Below are 15,687 nucleotides of genomic sequence, written 5' to 3'. Positions count from 1 at the left end.
AATATGGTTTGGCTTGGGAGTTTTTTTATGCATGTATGTATAGATAGATACAAAATCTGTATGTATATACAGATCTGGGGTGAGGGGGGAAAGGTGAAAGTCAATTGGCTAAAGGCCTCATCTGGATCTTCTGGCATCGGTGGTCTCCAGTGACCACTGTCACTCAGACAGGGAGCATCACCTTCTTGTCTTGTGCCATTTTCCACAGGAGACATCAAAGATTGTTCTGAATTGCAGCACTGGCTGGATTTCTGCATCTGGGAATGACTGGCTAGAGGAAGGCTCTAAAGGAGAGGAGCTGATATGCAATGAAGGAGATAAAAACACTCAGCAAGCTGCAATGACTGTGTTAGATGAGGCTTGGTCGAGCATGGAAGGGGAAAGCTCATCTTACCATGTGTTTAATCCATGTGGTGGGAGTTGCTCTGCAACCTGGCCAATGCCCCCAGAGTGGCTTTCTCACCTCTGTTTCACTGCAGTTGCATCATTGCTTTGCCCAAACCCAAGCTGTTACATCTGCCTCCACCCCTGTTTCTGACACCATGTGAATGCATGTGTTACTGCATACTGGGGAGGAAAGGGAAGACAGAGACAGCAAAATGCAGAAGTGTTTTTCTTCCTAGAGCAAGGATGAGTTTTGACTGAGTTCACTAGTTTATTCCAGTTTCACTTCTTAACTGACTAGCTCGTGGTTCATAGCTGAGTGTGGGAGTCTGCAGTAGCCACCTCTAGAGGGACATTTCTGAGTGAGGCTGGTGAGCAGATCCTCCCTGGTGATGCTGAAAACATGAAGTGCTGAGGCTGCAGTTTCTTCTGAGCTGCATCTGCTCTGTTTGATTCCTCTAAGGCACAAAGATTCAAGGAGAGGAGGATCCTCCTCCTGCTTCCCATGCTTGTCTTCTTCCTCTGCCGTGTCAAGAGTGTTCCTGTTTATCGGAAAGGAGGAAGATGGGTTTGTCTTTGAGACAACCCTGACATCTCCTTTCACTATATTCTCCTTGAGCTTTGCAGAGCAATTTTTACCCAACAGCAGTTGCAAAGGTGGTTTGCTAAGACTCAGACCGTTGTTCTTGGCACAGGTGCACATTATTTCCACCTAAGAGACAGTTCCATGTTGCCTAGACACAGGCATTCACGGGCAGCAGGATTGGGATTCATTGGCACCTTTGGCTTGCAAAGATATCAGGAATTGAGGGCTGACCTTATCTCATCTTTCTGTTCCAAATCCAGTTACAGGTAAAAATCATCCTGATAAATAACCTAAGTCAAAAATGTCAGTATTCTTCTTGAAGGAGGTAAGGTGGAAATTCGCTTCAGTTTTAATAGCCAAGGGCAAGAACTCTAATTGCTTAGAGAACACATCTTCCTGCAGTCATACATTCTGCTTCTTGGGGGATAAAGGTTTTAGAGGATGATAAACAATCTCAAAATTCCTTTTTTCTTTTACTTACAGCAAAAAATGGTACTTACTGAGTCAGTTGGAGTCAGCTGCATCAATTTCAGTGGTGATTTTCCATTTGTTGTATCCAGCAACCCATCAATATAATTCCTAAACGAATATTTGATTAAGGAATGCAGACAGAAGTGGGAAGCAGCAATTATTTACCTGATATAGAGCTGGAACATTTCACCCAGCTTCCTCCAGGAAAAGAATTACTGTGAAGTGTGACCTCCATATCACTCAAGCTGGAGATTTTTCTTAAGCAGAGCCCAGCTGTTGCTTTATCTTCAGCTCTTGGTGTTTCATACTGATGAGCACTGCAGGCTCAGTCTGCCTCCAAGGGAGAGCTTTGTCCAGAAGAACTCCTCCAGTGGTGGATCACAGCATGTCACTAGGAACAGGAAAATCCACTTGATTGTTATGTGTGGGAGGAGTGAAAGACTTTTCAAAAAACAGATGGACTTTCTCTTCTCCAGCTGTATCTGCCCATTGCATGCTAATTACTGTTTAAGTGATGGGGCACATCTCTTTATCTTAAAGCATATTCATAACAGTATCAGTGCAAGCACTCAAACTGAACAGTCATCCTGTTGATTAAACATGAGAGAAAGCACCCTGATTATTTTTTATATTTTTTTTCCCCAACAACTGTATACAGAAAAATAAAATTGTCTTGAGGCAATGGACTCAAAGTTGCCCATCCAGGGGCATGTGTGATGGGAATCTGTTGAGGATGGCAATTGAGTACAAAGCAGTGCTGCAGTCTAGCTCTTCACTGTGTTAGGAGCTCTTCACTGGATCAATGGAAAATATGGGGATGAAGTTCTGCTGGATGTAGCAATGTTGCAAATAAGCCATGAAACCACCTGGTGACTGCCTCACACTTTCAGGTTTTATTTTTCGCATCATCAGGCATGCATGAGAGAGCATGGCATTTTGGGCTGGATAGATGCTGCTGTGCATGACCCATGCTTCAGAGCTTGGCTGCAGCTCTGAGTATAAACATTACCCCATCCCAGGCAGCTAAGTGCGATGTTTTGCTCTTCTATGTCTTCTCTTATTAAACCAGACCTCTTGTATGCTCTGGGGCACAGTCTTCTGCAAAGAAGGAAACAGCCAGTGATAAATACTGATATTTTCTGCTACCTACCTACCTCTGAAGTACTTAAATGAGAAAACTGTCTGCAGTAGTCTTTGAAAACAGACCACTATATTGTATGAAAACAGCAGTTTTTCCCTCCAAGATCAAATGATCCTAGCAAAAATCAGAAAGATGATGTGGCAGAACTGCAGGCAATTCGCTCTTTAAAAAATGAATTTAGAGTTTGACATTCCCTTACTAGGATCTGAATAGCGTATTTAGATAATGTCTGGATATAATTGCTAGATAGGAATGCTGAGAATGACTAATCAGCAAATTGTACTCTTAGGCTTGCCCAGACACACATTCTAAAAGGAAATTATTGCTATTAAACATCTTCCATATAATGACTTGTGTTTTCAGCTCTTGGAGGCTGCTTGATAAAATGAGAATAAAAAAAAAATCTGTAGGTAACTGAGAAGTCAGCTCACAAGCAAGCTCAGAAATGGTGCAGTTGAAATCTTTAGTAGTCATTATATACCTGGAGATTACCATCATCATTTCCATCACTGTAGCTGAGCTGGCTGTGAAATGATGACTGCTTGTGATTTCTTCAATTATTGTTTCCAGCAGCTGAAATAATTTTCAACCACTGTTTTGTTATGGGCATCTTGTTCATTAATTTCTTTCCTACCCACTCTTATCCTTCAAACAGCTACCTCTCCCAGTATTTCCTGGTCCAGATTTCAGGAGACCTTTAAAAAGTAGTTAAACTTCTGGATTGCTTTCACCCTTTGAACTTTTGCTTGAACATAGACACTTGCTTGAAACCTGTTTTGGTTTTGTTTTTTTTCTTTTTAAGTCATCCAAATTTAGGCCTTTTGGATGAAAGGTCAGCATCCTGACCCTCGTGGTAAATATGGAAACACAAATATTGTGTGTGCAGCACTGTTTCCCTTAACAAAACACATATGTATGTTGTCATGGTACAAAATAGTTTTTATTCCTACATCTTAGACTGGGATCAGAATATTCAAAAGGTAATAATTTCTTATGTTAAGAAGCCTGCTGCTCTGTTGTTCCTTCCTCCACCAGAGGAGCTCAAAAGATTATTCTTCTTTCATTATTCTTAATCCAATTCTTCAGTGGAAATGAACGTTCTTTTTATTGAATCCATTTATTTAATTGCTGCTTCGGGAAAGCTATTTCATGGCCCGCAAGTAGTTAGAAAAGCTTGGATGTTTTCTATTTTATTGGGTTATAAGGTTTGCTGTGAGGAAGGTTGGTGCAGAAGTCATTGAGAAATCTGGTCTTACTGTTGCATCCACGCCCATTTATGCACTCTGATATGCCAGAAGGACAAATGGAGCATCCTCCTTCTTCACCTGTATGGGACAGCTCAGTGTCACACATTTTGCAATGGAGTATTTTTATTTGGCCCAAAATATCAGTGACAGATTGTCTGTCTGTCACTGGACACTTTTATGCCAAGTTGATAGCTGTAGAAAAATTTTTGATGTGTGCCTTCAAACTCTGTTCCTGGAGGCACAGAGCCAATCTGGATACAAATAATCTTCTTTCCCTCCTCTCCCTGCCTGGGTGATAACCCCTGGTTATCACCCTCTGTTTGTTGCTTGTGTTTTGGACAGCTGGGCAGGACAGAGTGATATTGCAGTAATAGACGTAACTATTAATTAATTATTAATAGATGTAACATTTAGTAATAGATGTTTTACTCTTGAGCAGAGAGTGTGGGGGTTTTATTCCTTAGAGTAATTTCCAAGTGTGAACCCTTAGACTGAGCTGCAAAGCCTCACTGAGCAGTGGCTCTGTTCCCAGAGACTTCTCAGTGTGGCCACCCGCTCTGCCTGTCTCTCCCATTGATTTTCCTTCCTGAAAGACAAGCACTGACTGCAGGCCCACTCAGACTGGTGCTGCTGAGGAAGCAAGGGAAAATGAAAGGAAGAAACAAGGTTTTGACTCCAGGCACTGAAGGCAACTGTCATATTTTTTTTTTTTTTTCTGACACCCGAGTGGGAGTTGGCTGGGATCTGCCAGGCTTCAAGTTCTCACAGATTTGGTAAATATTTAGGGTCTGACTCACCACTGAATCAGTCCTTTTATTTTTTTGACTCTGTTCAGAGAAACAGCTCTGCCACTAAGATAACACCAACCCTCTGAGGTCCTCTCACTTTTGTATTTTAACATTTCACGGTCATGTGTGCCTGTCCTCACAGTACTGCCTTCAGGATGGGACATGCCATCAGCCCTGGCTGGCAGAGGATCTCAGAGGCACACTGGTCACAGGCACACGAGTTCCTCTCTGAAATCCAAAACTGGCTGAAAGCTCCAGCCATCAGCTGGTGAGACCCCAGCTCCTTAGTGTATGGTGAGTCACACACCAGCTCCTGCTGCTGCCTGAGGATCATTTAGTAGCTGCACTGCTTGTATTGCTATACCAGGGAGAGCTTCTGTGGAAATCAAGAAGAGCACAACTCCCCCCAGAGATGACTGTGATCAGTGTTTTGTATGTACAGACCTCTGCTTTCATTGCAGGTGGAAGACAGCATGATGGATGTGTATGATTTTGTGTACGAGGAGGTGAGGAGGAACACCTCCAGCTTCAGGAGGCACGAACTGACTGCCATCCATGAAGCAGTAAGTTGTCTTTCACCTGCAGGGGAAAACCTCACCCTGGGGTATCTTCCTGAGGGTTTTGGCAGGCTGGGGCTGACACCTGTGCTCTCTCGTGAATGCTGCAATGCCATTTTCCCTCAAGAACTGAGTCCTCTAGCCTACCATGGAGTCTGCTCCTCCCTTCCTATTCCTCCTTTCTCAGATCTGACCAACCAGATTATCAACAGGAAGAAAGGGTCACCTTTCTGAGCATCACTGTGGTGCAAGATCTACAAAGCTTATGCCCTGCAGCTGCTGTAGTATTTTCTGTCTCAGCAGCCCCTGTGACTTGCTCCCCATCTGTGGTACAGGAGTGTGGATATGCACCTGGTAAAGTAGAGAGGAGGGGGCAGGAATTCCACATAGTCCAGATGTAGTATTTGCATGCGGTTATTCCTATTTACCTTCAAGTTTGTGTCCGAGGAGTGCTGGGAAGTACATGGCCTCTTACAGAGCTGGAGACTGCTATCAGGCTCCCAAAAACCACTACCCAGGATGCTGTTGGCATAGGGCACTTCTCTACAGCTCAGCAGGTAGGCAGGGGTGGTTACCCAGAGCACAGGGAGGACACTTGCCCCCAAACCACAGGAGATGAGTGAGAATGTCCCCCACAGGGAGAAACTCCCGAGTCCCTGCTGAGTAAAGGACATGCCATTCCCTCACACAGCAGGGCTTGTTTGGGGAGTGAGTTCATGGCACACAGCAAGGCTGGATGGGGAGGTCAGCTCTGCTCAGCTGTTTCCAGACACCTCCCACACAACTCCCTGTATCCTTCTGTGTTTTCTTAAATCATCATAACAAGTACTTTTCAAAGCTGTTTCTATCTGTGGTTCTGAAAACACAGAAGAAGAAGGCAAATGTTCCTCTTTGGTGGTGGTGGCCCTCAGAGCCATGACCTGGCATGCAAGTGCTTGCTCTCAAGGTTGTGGAGCAGCATTCCCAGGGTCCCATTTGACAAGGAGAACCAGTTGACTGGCTTCACCAGTTGCTTATTTTAGTTGCCACCTGAATTGATGGAGAAGCAGTCTTTATACTCCTGGGTTATTTTTCCCTTCTGCCAAAGCTTCAAACTGTCCAGTGCACCCCAGCTTTAGGAAACCAGCTCCACAGTGGGTGTTGCTGGGGATCCCCATAACAATCACTGGAAACATGAGTCAGCGCATCCCTGGGCTTTCCAGAGCATTAGTATGACCGCAATGGGAGGGCTTTTGCCCGGTCCCAGGCAGCAGTCCTGGAGGAGCACGGGCAGGTTTGAGTGCAGATCCACCCACCTCCCCTGCATGTAGTCTGCATTGCTGCAGTTGTTGATTCCTACGTGCTTTGCTCCTTGCCACCGTGGGTGGGTAGCCCTGCCTGGGGCAGCAGGGGCCCATTGCCAGCACCTCCTGCTGCAGCAGCTGGTAGCAAGGGGACAGAGCCCTGGCGGGCAGCTGGCAAACTTCTCCCTCTCTTCCAGTTCCTGTGCTGTGGGAAGCACTCTCCTTTTGGGGATACAAGCAATGTTGAGAACAAGATGTGCCCACCCAGCCAAGTGCACAATGAAGGACAGGTAAGGGAAAGGTTTCTCCCACACCATAGCGGGGTTGTGCCTCTTTCTAGCTATCAAAACCTCACCGGCACTAAAGTGTTAATGAGAATCGTGCTTTTTCATGGTTTGGGGTTGAAATGGTTTGGGATTTGTTTTGTTGGGGTTTTGTTGTTTCAGTAACACTGGACACAGTATGGAGGTAGTGCCTGGGGTCCAGCACAGGAAGGACACTGACCTGGAGGAGCAAGTCCACCAATATAGTCAGAGGGATGGTGCATCCCTCCTGTGAGGGATGGCTGAAAAGATTGCTTTTGTTCACCCTGGAAAAAAGACGTCATGGAGGTGACCTAATTGTGTACTGCTGGAAAAGGAGAAAGATGCAAGAAAGATAGAGAGGGACTTTTTGCACAAGGGTGTAATGACAGGGCAAGGGGGAAAAATCTTGAAACTGACAGGAGTTTTAGATTAAATATAAGGAAAAAATTATTTACTGTGAAGTTGGTGAGGTACTGCCACAGCTTGCCCAGAGAATTTATGAATTCCCCATCCCTGGCAGTCTTTAAGGCCAAGTGGGATGGAGCTCTGAGCAACCTGATCTAGGGAAAGGAGTCCCTGCCCATGGCTGGGAGGTTGGAACTGATGGGATCTTTAAAGTCCCTTCCAGCCCAAATCATTCCATGATTCTGTGAATTAGGAGGAAGAGCCCTGGTGGATCAGCAGGTCTCGGACCCACAGATGCCACTCCCTTCACTGTTCTAGAAAGCTTTCAAAATGCTTGTGTTTGCAGCCTGTCACTTGCCTGCAGCTTTCTGCTTATCTCCTGTGCTTGCAGAGAATGAGATAGCACAGGCATGTATCAGAGCATAGAAAAACTGTTTGACTTTTCCACATGACACTAATTTCTGACACTTAAAATGTGTTCCAGTAACAGCAAATGTGGAATTTGATGTAATTCCTTTTTTCCTGAGGCATTAAATACATATTAAAATGAGAAGCTCATGAATCAGGGTGATGATGCCCAGCAGTAGCTTCCTCAAGTACGCTTCATTGTGGCTCTTTCAAGTATCTCAGTGAGGCTGCTGGAGATGCCACCAGTATTAGACTGTTCTGTACTGAAGCTACAACTTCATAGTCTCTCAGCAAATCTACTGCACGATCATTTTTCTTCTACCAGTGTAGCTAAAGCCACCAGCATCAATATATGGTGTTTCTAGGAAAAACAAAACCACGCTGCTGCAGCGATACAAACAGGTTGTCAGATGAAGATGTCAAGCGCTAGCAGCACAGCTGATGCACAGGCACATGTCAGCTCGCAGGGGCAGCATTTCAAAGCATAGCCTCCAGGAATGTCACATCCCAGGGCAGGGTCGAACTGGGCTCAAGGAGCAGGAAAGGAGAGCAGAACAAAGCTGGGCACCGTATGGGCGACTCATTCCTCCCACTTAGTGGTCTGTGTTTCCCTCGCTTGGGAGCCAAGGAAGCGAGTGGGAGGATGTGCTTTGTGTAACACAGGAAACCGCAGGGTTTGGTGGCCACACTACATTCACTCCTGGCTTTGAGCGCTCTTTCCTCAGTCTGCAAACCCCTTCATCAAGGGCATGCTCTTGCATTTCTGAAATGGCTGTCTTGGCTAACACCTTGGGGATTTCTGTGGGGCCATTGGCATGCTTAAAGCTAATGTATATTAATGCTTGCAGCACCTCGCAAAATCAAGCTGTTCATTAGTAACCTTGGGGAGTGCATTTGGCACCACGGTGTGCTCTGCTTTCCCATTTCCATTTCCTTCTTTCCATTATTCAGTGGGTGAAAAGAAAAAAGCTTTTGCATGACCACACTTAAGTACACATCCCCCACAGTCCAAAATGCATTGCACCAATAAAACTGTAGGCGTGTTGTAGTAACAGAAAAGTTATCACAGATGTTTGTCTTCCCAAGCTGCAGCAGCAGCAGAAAAAGGAAGAACTGCCCAGCTGTGCAGTGCTGCACCCCTTTCTTGCCTCCTTTTCTCCCTGAGGCTGTGGAAGTGCTGTTGTGGGGATGAAGCCCCCCAGCAAGCTGCTCCTGTGCTGCCAGGGGTGTTTGTTTCTCTCTTCCCAGGACTGCCTGCAAGAGATCCAGGACTTTCTGAAGAAGCACATGGACTTTGTCTTCTCGCTCCTGGGCATCGCCATTGGCTTCACGGTAACAGTGTCTGTCCTTTCACATTTTGGCCCTGAAAGGCAGGATCCAATGAGGAAAAAGCAAAATTAGCCCCGAGGCTAGGATTTTGGGTGATTTTGGATGCTGGCAGCAGAGAAACAAGCAGTGGTGGACTCCACCATGGAAACTGGGAAAGGGTCAGGAATCTGGCCAGGCTGATAGGTGTAGGGGTTTTCCTGCAGGACTAGGCTCACTGCGTGGTTTTTGTGCCCTAACGAGGCATGGCATCTGGGAGTGGGGAGCAGGAGGCAGCAGCAGTTGCATTTCATCCACCCAGGCTTGCCTGCATGACTTCTCATGAGTGAAGTCCATATCACCTGATGATATGAGTGTGAGGCCGTATCACCTCGCCGGGAGCTTGTGGATTATGTAGGAAGCCAGCAGCAATGGCTGAAAAGGAGATGCAATAAAGCCTCCATATTTTAGGAAATTTGCTGCCTCCTAGATCAACCTGGGAAGTCAATTTGTGCAGCCAGAGCTGGAAGGTCTTGGAAGCTACTGAGCCCCAACAATGGAGCTGGAGAGCTGTGCAGAAGGGGAAGGTCTCGTCCTAGTAATGCTCATTAATGAACCTGATGAGGTTCATCTTGGGCAATGTGTGGGTAAATCACAGGCTCATAAGGAGCAGGCTGCAAAGGAGAGGGGAAGAGTGTGTTGTCTGGGCTCCCAGGTTCTGTCTTTGAAGGAGTAACATGCAGAGGAGGGGTGAAATCATCTTCAGATGATGGCTCATGTAGAAAGGATCTGCAGTTAATTTGGGGGAGAACAAAAGAGAAAATGAAATGCTGTGAGAGGAGCATGTTTTTCAGTGGTGAGGGGGCTCAGGGGCTGCATGGGGATGGTCTCTTTGGAGATGGAGAGGGCCACTAATTAAAACCAGCCTTCTTGTTTGCCCACCCACTGCTTGGCAGAGGTGTATCACTGTACACAAGGACTCTGAACATGTGGTGGTGCACATCAGAAAAGAGCATGTGCCAGGAGACTCCTTTCTCCACCATGAAGGCTGGTTTGATCTGCTGTCATATCTCCATGCTGCTCCCCAGCTGGGATGACCTTTCTTGACTGAAAGTAATTTGGAGAGTGTGTCTTGTGTCTGCCTTGGCACAATTATGGATTAGAAGATTCTTCTCCATCTAAACAAAACCCAGAGGAACAAATCATTTGTATTTTATACTGCTAGCAGTAAATTAGGAAAACCATCAGGCACTGATAGGGAGCTGTAAATGTAAAGTCATGTGTGAATATTTGGTGTCACTTTCCAATTTTTCTCAAGCATAGGGAGAATTTTACTGCAGCTATATTCAGATAAAAGTAGAAGCACTTTTATAATAGATACACTTTTTTCACAGCTTGATGCTGTAGCCAGATAAGGCAGCTGTCTTTGAAGCCTGTGCTAGAGGAAATCTCGCTGCACGGTTCACTATTGTGATGGCAGGATGCAAGGGAAGCACGTAAAGAGGGCTATAGCTGCTCTGATGTCACTGTCCCTCAGCCAACAATGCACACACATCCCCAGATCAAGCTGCAAGCAAAGGCACTAGCACATTAGGGCAAACTTGAGGAAAGAGCACATTGTTACAGCCCTCATTATCCTTCCCACAGCAGCCTTACCTTGGATATGTTGCCTTGGATGTGTTAATCCTGATGTGTGATACACCAGGCAGAGTAAGACAATGGTGAGGAAATACACTGTCCTCTGCATTCATAACTGTTTGGGGTTGGTTTAGGGGCTTGTTTGTTTGGGGTTTTTACTTCAAACAAGACATGAATGTTGTGGTTTTTTCTCCCTATGGTACCTTTACAAAAGGATATTATTATGAGAGAGATATGTTTGTTTGTATTCCTGTCTGTGGCAGGAATTGAAATTTCCTGGTTTCATCTTATTTCTTGGTATTTTTAGGGCTAAGTTTGAGCTGTGCTGTGCTAATTCCAATCAGATGTTTTAACCATGTGCTGCTTTTGCTTTTTAACTCCCATGTCAGAAATAGTGTTCACCACTTCACTGAAAACCAGCTCTCTTCAGAAAAATGTGACAACAGGCAATATTTATGACTGCTTATTTGCACAGATGGAGCATCATAATCAGTTACACACTTAACTGTATGCCTGTCTCATTTATTTCCTTTTAGGTTTATGGGATGATCCTAACTTCATTCCTCTGGTTCTCCATCCACTTCAGCAGCAACCTGTACCGGAAAGGCAAATATATCCTACGGGAGAGGTAGAAACCTGATGCCTGGGCATCCCTACCAGGCAGAGCCAGCTCTTGGCACAGGAAGATGTCTGAAGTCACCCACAAAATGCCCTGGGAAGGTATTGCGTGGGGTCAGCTGATGGGATGTGTGTCACACATTTCCCTTTCCTGCACTACTACTGGGCTCAGAGATGCAGATTCCCTCAATGGGAGACGTACGGGCTGTGGCTCCACAAGAAGGATGTAAAGAGTTCTTTACAACCAAATGGAGAGAAAGCCCAGCAGAAATCACAGCATTAAACCAAACTTCTCTCGTGCTGTCATCTGAGCAGTTCCCTGTGACCCTCAAAGATACAGTGTTTCTAGGAAGATGGCTTTGGATCGCAGCCCAGTATCAATGTTGCACTATCAGTAAATAAGTGACAGGGAGTATGTCACCACGGATGGAAACGTGCTCTCCCAGCCTGGACACTTGCAATGATTAACTTTGGGCATGTTTCTGATCATGCTGAGGTACATAGGCATCCAATGACTGTCAGCTAGTTTTCCCATTTTCAACCATTGCCGGATTTATAGAACTTTTGGTAGATGTCAGGACAAAAAAGTCAGAAGAAAGTGAATGAACTTTGAAACAACTGACCAACAGAAGGACATATTTCTCTTTCATTCCTCCTTGCTAATGCAATACAACTTTTTTTTTTTTTTTTTTTTAAATTCTTATGATTGAGTCAGCCTTCTAAATCTTGATGCCATACTGAATTCACAGGGGCTTGTTAAGCTGCACCTTGAGTGCTGTGTCTAATTCTGGGCCCCTCAATTTAGGAAGGATGTTGAGATGCTCAAAAATCTCCCGGGAAGGGCCGGAAGGATGGTGAGGGGTCTAGAACACAAGCCTCTATGTGAAGAGTGGCTGAGGGAGCTGAGGTTATTTAGCCTGGAAAAAAAGGAGTCTTGGGGTAACCTTATTCCTCTCTACAACTCTCTGAAAGGAGTTTGTAGCCAGGTGGTGGTCAGTCTCTTCTTCCAGGCAACCAATGACAGGATGAGAGGACACAGTCTTAAGCTGTGCCAGGGGAAGTTTAGGCTAGACATTAGAGACAAATTCTTCACAGAAAAAGTGATTGGGCATTGGAATGGGCTGCCCAGGGAGGTGGTGGCATCACCGTCCCTGGAGGTGTTTAAAAAAAGATTGGACGTAGCACTCAGTGGCATGGTTTAGTTGATAAGGTGATGTTAGGTCATAAGTTGGACTTGGTGATCTCCAAGGTCTTTTCCAACCAGGCTGATTGTGTGATTCTGTAACTTCCAGCCCAGCTCTATGTTTATCAGGCTTTCCTAACCCACTGTGCTCCTGTGGTAAAAGGACTTTGATATTACACACACAAACAGAAGTTTAAATCTATAAGAGAGCAGGACAGATCTCCAGCCAGGTTAAACAACACAATGTCCAACTCCACGTCCTTTTTACATCACCTTATCAATAATAAACAGAATTTGTAAAAGGCTGTCAGTCTAGCTGAAACAACAGCTCCCTGGCATGCTTTGCCCTCATGTTCAGGAGGCAGAGCTGCTTCTGAGCTGAAACCTATCATTGCAATGTATGTAGCACCTGCTCTAAATTACACAGCTCTGTGAAATGTCTGTTGAACCAGCAACAGCTTTCATGCCTCTCATACATAGTGTCTTTTAGTCATGAAAAGTGGTAAGTGGTAATTGTTTACTGAGATAAACATGGACGACCCTGTGCTGATGTTCAGTCCTGGCCCTCAGGCAGGGGCTGCTGCATGTACAAGAACAGCAGTACAGCCTACAGCACCTGGCTGGCTTTTTAACCTGGGCTGAAAATACATTGCATTGGAAAGAGTTGTGTTGTGGAGGGCTGAGGGAGATCTGTCACTTCTCATTCCATGCCTGTGGAACCAGCAGAGCTTCACTGTTGACTTCACTGGAAGCAGGAACTGTCCCAGTGTAATATTCAAGCTACCTCCTGGCAGCCACCAACACACCTCAGTCTGGCAGGGAATTGGGTGTGATATGCACTTCCCAGCATATGCACTTTCTCCTGGGGAAGTATTCACTTGTATGTCTATATGTATCATCACATATATTGTCTCTTTCCAGAGATCAATCTCCCTGGTGAGCTCCAGCTGCTCCTGTCAGGCCACTGCTATTGTTATTCCTCAGGCCAGCTGGCAGCTCATATGACTCATGGTTGCTTCAATAAAGATTAATTTCTTGCAAAAGGCCATCATTCCTCCTCCTTTTTTGTGCTGTGCATGAAGCTGCCTGCATTGCTTGGGGTTTACATCATGGTAGGGGGATTCAGTACTTCTTTCGGTGCTGGGAAGAGATATTCCCCAGGCAGCTGGTGCTTGTTTGTCCCAGCAGTGTGCTGGAGGGAGAGGATGACGTTGGTCCTTTGGGGGAAAAGGAGCAGCTCCTCAGCCTCATTCCATCCTCAGCCAGTTGATGGGACAGCAGACAGGTACCTCTCAGGGAGCAATGCAAGCAGAGGAAGGAGAAGTGCTTAAGGACATATTTAAGCTGTAACAAGCAGAGTATTTATATGGAAGAAATGTCTATGGTTTCAGCTTTTTAAGGATTAGTTAGTGAGGTCTCACACACTGCTCTGCATTGGCTGGTTAACTGCTGATACTCTACCATGTCAAAAAATACCACAGACAAATTGGTGGAGTCAATGTCATGGTGTGGGTTACCTACTCAAGCCTCATCAACATTGTACTTCTTAAACATCTCTGTTAAAGCATCACCACCAGGACTGCAGAAGCTTTAGGTGCTCCGCCTTCCCAGGTCAGTTTTTAATGTAAAGACATAGTTATAGACAGGATTAGCATATATATGATGAAGTTATCTGCTTTTCTGCTCCTGAAAATCACAGTGGGGTCTCATCACAGGGCAGCAGGAGCCCCTGCTGCTACACACTGCACAAGCTCTGGGAGAAGACTGTCCAGCCACTGTCAATCCTGTGAGCTTTTTTCCCATTTCACTGGCTGCTGGAGCTCCCCTGCAAGGAGCAGCACCTTCAACAAGGAGGTGACAGAGCCATGCCCAGTTGGACACACTCTTCTCCCAGAGTTTGTGTTGTGTGTGGCAGCAGGGGCTCCTGCTGCCCTGCCATGAGATCCCGCTGTGATTTTCAGCAGCAGAAAAGCAGATACCTTCAGCTCCTTGATTTTTACAAACCCATTACAGAAATGTGCAATGTTAACATTTTGTTCACAGTTGTAGAAGTGGCAGCACCGAGGGATGGCTGGATGGAACCTGCAGGGTGGGTGAGTGTTAAACAGTGTTTTTACACCTCTGCCAACAAAAAATCCCTGTCCTACAATGAATGTTTTTGCACTTACTAGTCCCTAATTTTCTGCTGGCTAGGGGCAAATTACAGCTCTTGTGCAACCAGAGAAAAGCCCCAGGAACTTATTGATAAGTGGTGCCAAGATTTACACAGTGCTGAGAAGAGCATGAGCATTGGAGATGCAAGCCAGCAGCCAGACTAGGAAACACCTGCAGAGCAGTGAGCCTTCCTGGGGCTTGCTCTAGAGGAAGCTGTTTGTTATGAGCATGTCAACACTCACACTCTGCTAGGAAAGAAATCCTATTTATGTAGGCCTATATGGGAGGAAAAAAAAATAGAATTTTCAGACCAAAGGCACAAATATTTAGTTGTGAATTGGCTCCAGCTACTTGTCAGTTAAGTTTTGGCAATTATCAGTTATTTCCACTAAGGTCATCTGGGCATTTGCAGTCTGCCTCTCTCTGAGCATGTGTTAGCTTCTGCTCATGAGTTACCTTTTTCCTTTTACTTTAGAAAACCCCCCATCTCTATCTGAGGACACAACAAGAGGGACCAGTATATGGCCAGGTTTCTCTGCTCTGTGTGGCCACCTTTGGGACTACCTATAAGCCTGTTGGGCTGGGGTACATTGGCCCATGGCAGCAGCAAGCACCTTTTGCGCTGCTCTCCACCTTTCACTGCCCATGCAGTGCTCTGCCAACAGGGCCATTAAATTCCATCAAGACCCTACATGGGCTCACCATATGCTCATGGCTGGACTGACCTCAGCTTACTTATGAGCCAGAGGAGCTTTCCCAGTGTCTGCTCTGATGGCAGTGGATGATGCTTAGAGCACTTTAGGATAGCACAGGTTAAATAATACGGTAACTCTCTACAGGGATTTGGTGGTGAGGAGAGTGAGAATCCTTCAACCTTATAATGTGCTGTCTTGACTCCAAACTGGTTTGCTATTTCCTGCCCTTTTGGCCATGTGTTTGTGAGTTCCTACTGTCCTTGAAATACAATTTCCTCCTGCAACAACCCCTTCACTATGAGGCTTGGATTGAAGCCCGCAGCATGCTCCTAGAGAAGACACTGTGGAGCCTTCGAGTATGGCAAAGCCTTAGAAGATGGCAAATCTGGGTGGACCCTTGCAGTGCTGGAGTGTAAGGAGGCCAAATCCTGCCAAGGTAAAGCTGTGTTTATAAGCTGCCGACACACAAAATATTTTTGGAAGTAATGGTTGATAGACACGTTTTTCTAACCAGGCGCA

The 15,687-nt window shown here is 45.7% G+C and overlaps 1 protein-coding gene across 5 annotated transcripts in view; it reads left to right on the top strand.

The window, feature by feature from the left end:
- TSPAN32 (tetraspanin 32) overlaps positions 1–13,374 on the top strand; it is a 31,377-nt gene extending 18,003 nt beyond the window's left edge. For 3 of the 5 annotated variants that reach the window (XM_058829441.1, XM_058829438.1, XM_058829442.1), the window contains 4 exons: positions 5,079–5,180; positions 6,655–6,747; positions 8,824–8,907; positions 11,055–13,374. In XM_058829441.1, coding sequence (XP_058685424.1) covers positions 5,079–5,180; positions 6,655–6,747; positions 8,824–8,907; positions 11,055–11,150 — 375 coding nt within the window. In that variant the 3' untranslated portion in view covers positions 11,151–13,374. Of the gene's footprint in view, positions 1–5,078; positions 5,181–6,654; positions 6,748–8,823; positions 8,908–10,527; positions 10,602–11,054 lie in introns of all 5 variants that reach the window. The other 2 variants (XM_058829440.1, XM_058829439.1) reach the window with 2 other exon arrangements.
- The last annotated feature ends 2,313 nt before the right edge of the window (positions 13,375–15,687 follow it).

Source organism: Poecile atricapillus, chromosome 1 (assembly GCF_030490865.1).
Source record: "Poecile atricapillus isolate bPoeAtr1 chromosome 1, bPoeAtr1.hap1, whole genome shotgun sequence".
In the NCBI taxonomy this organism is placed as follows: domain Eukaryota; kingdom Metazoa; phylum Chordata; class Aves; order Passeriformes; family Paridae; genus Poecile; species Poecile atricapillus.
This window is presented reverse-complemented; position numbering and strand designations above follow the sequence as displayed.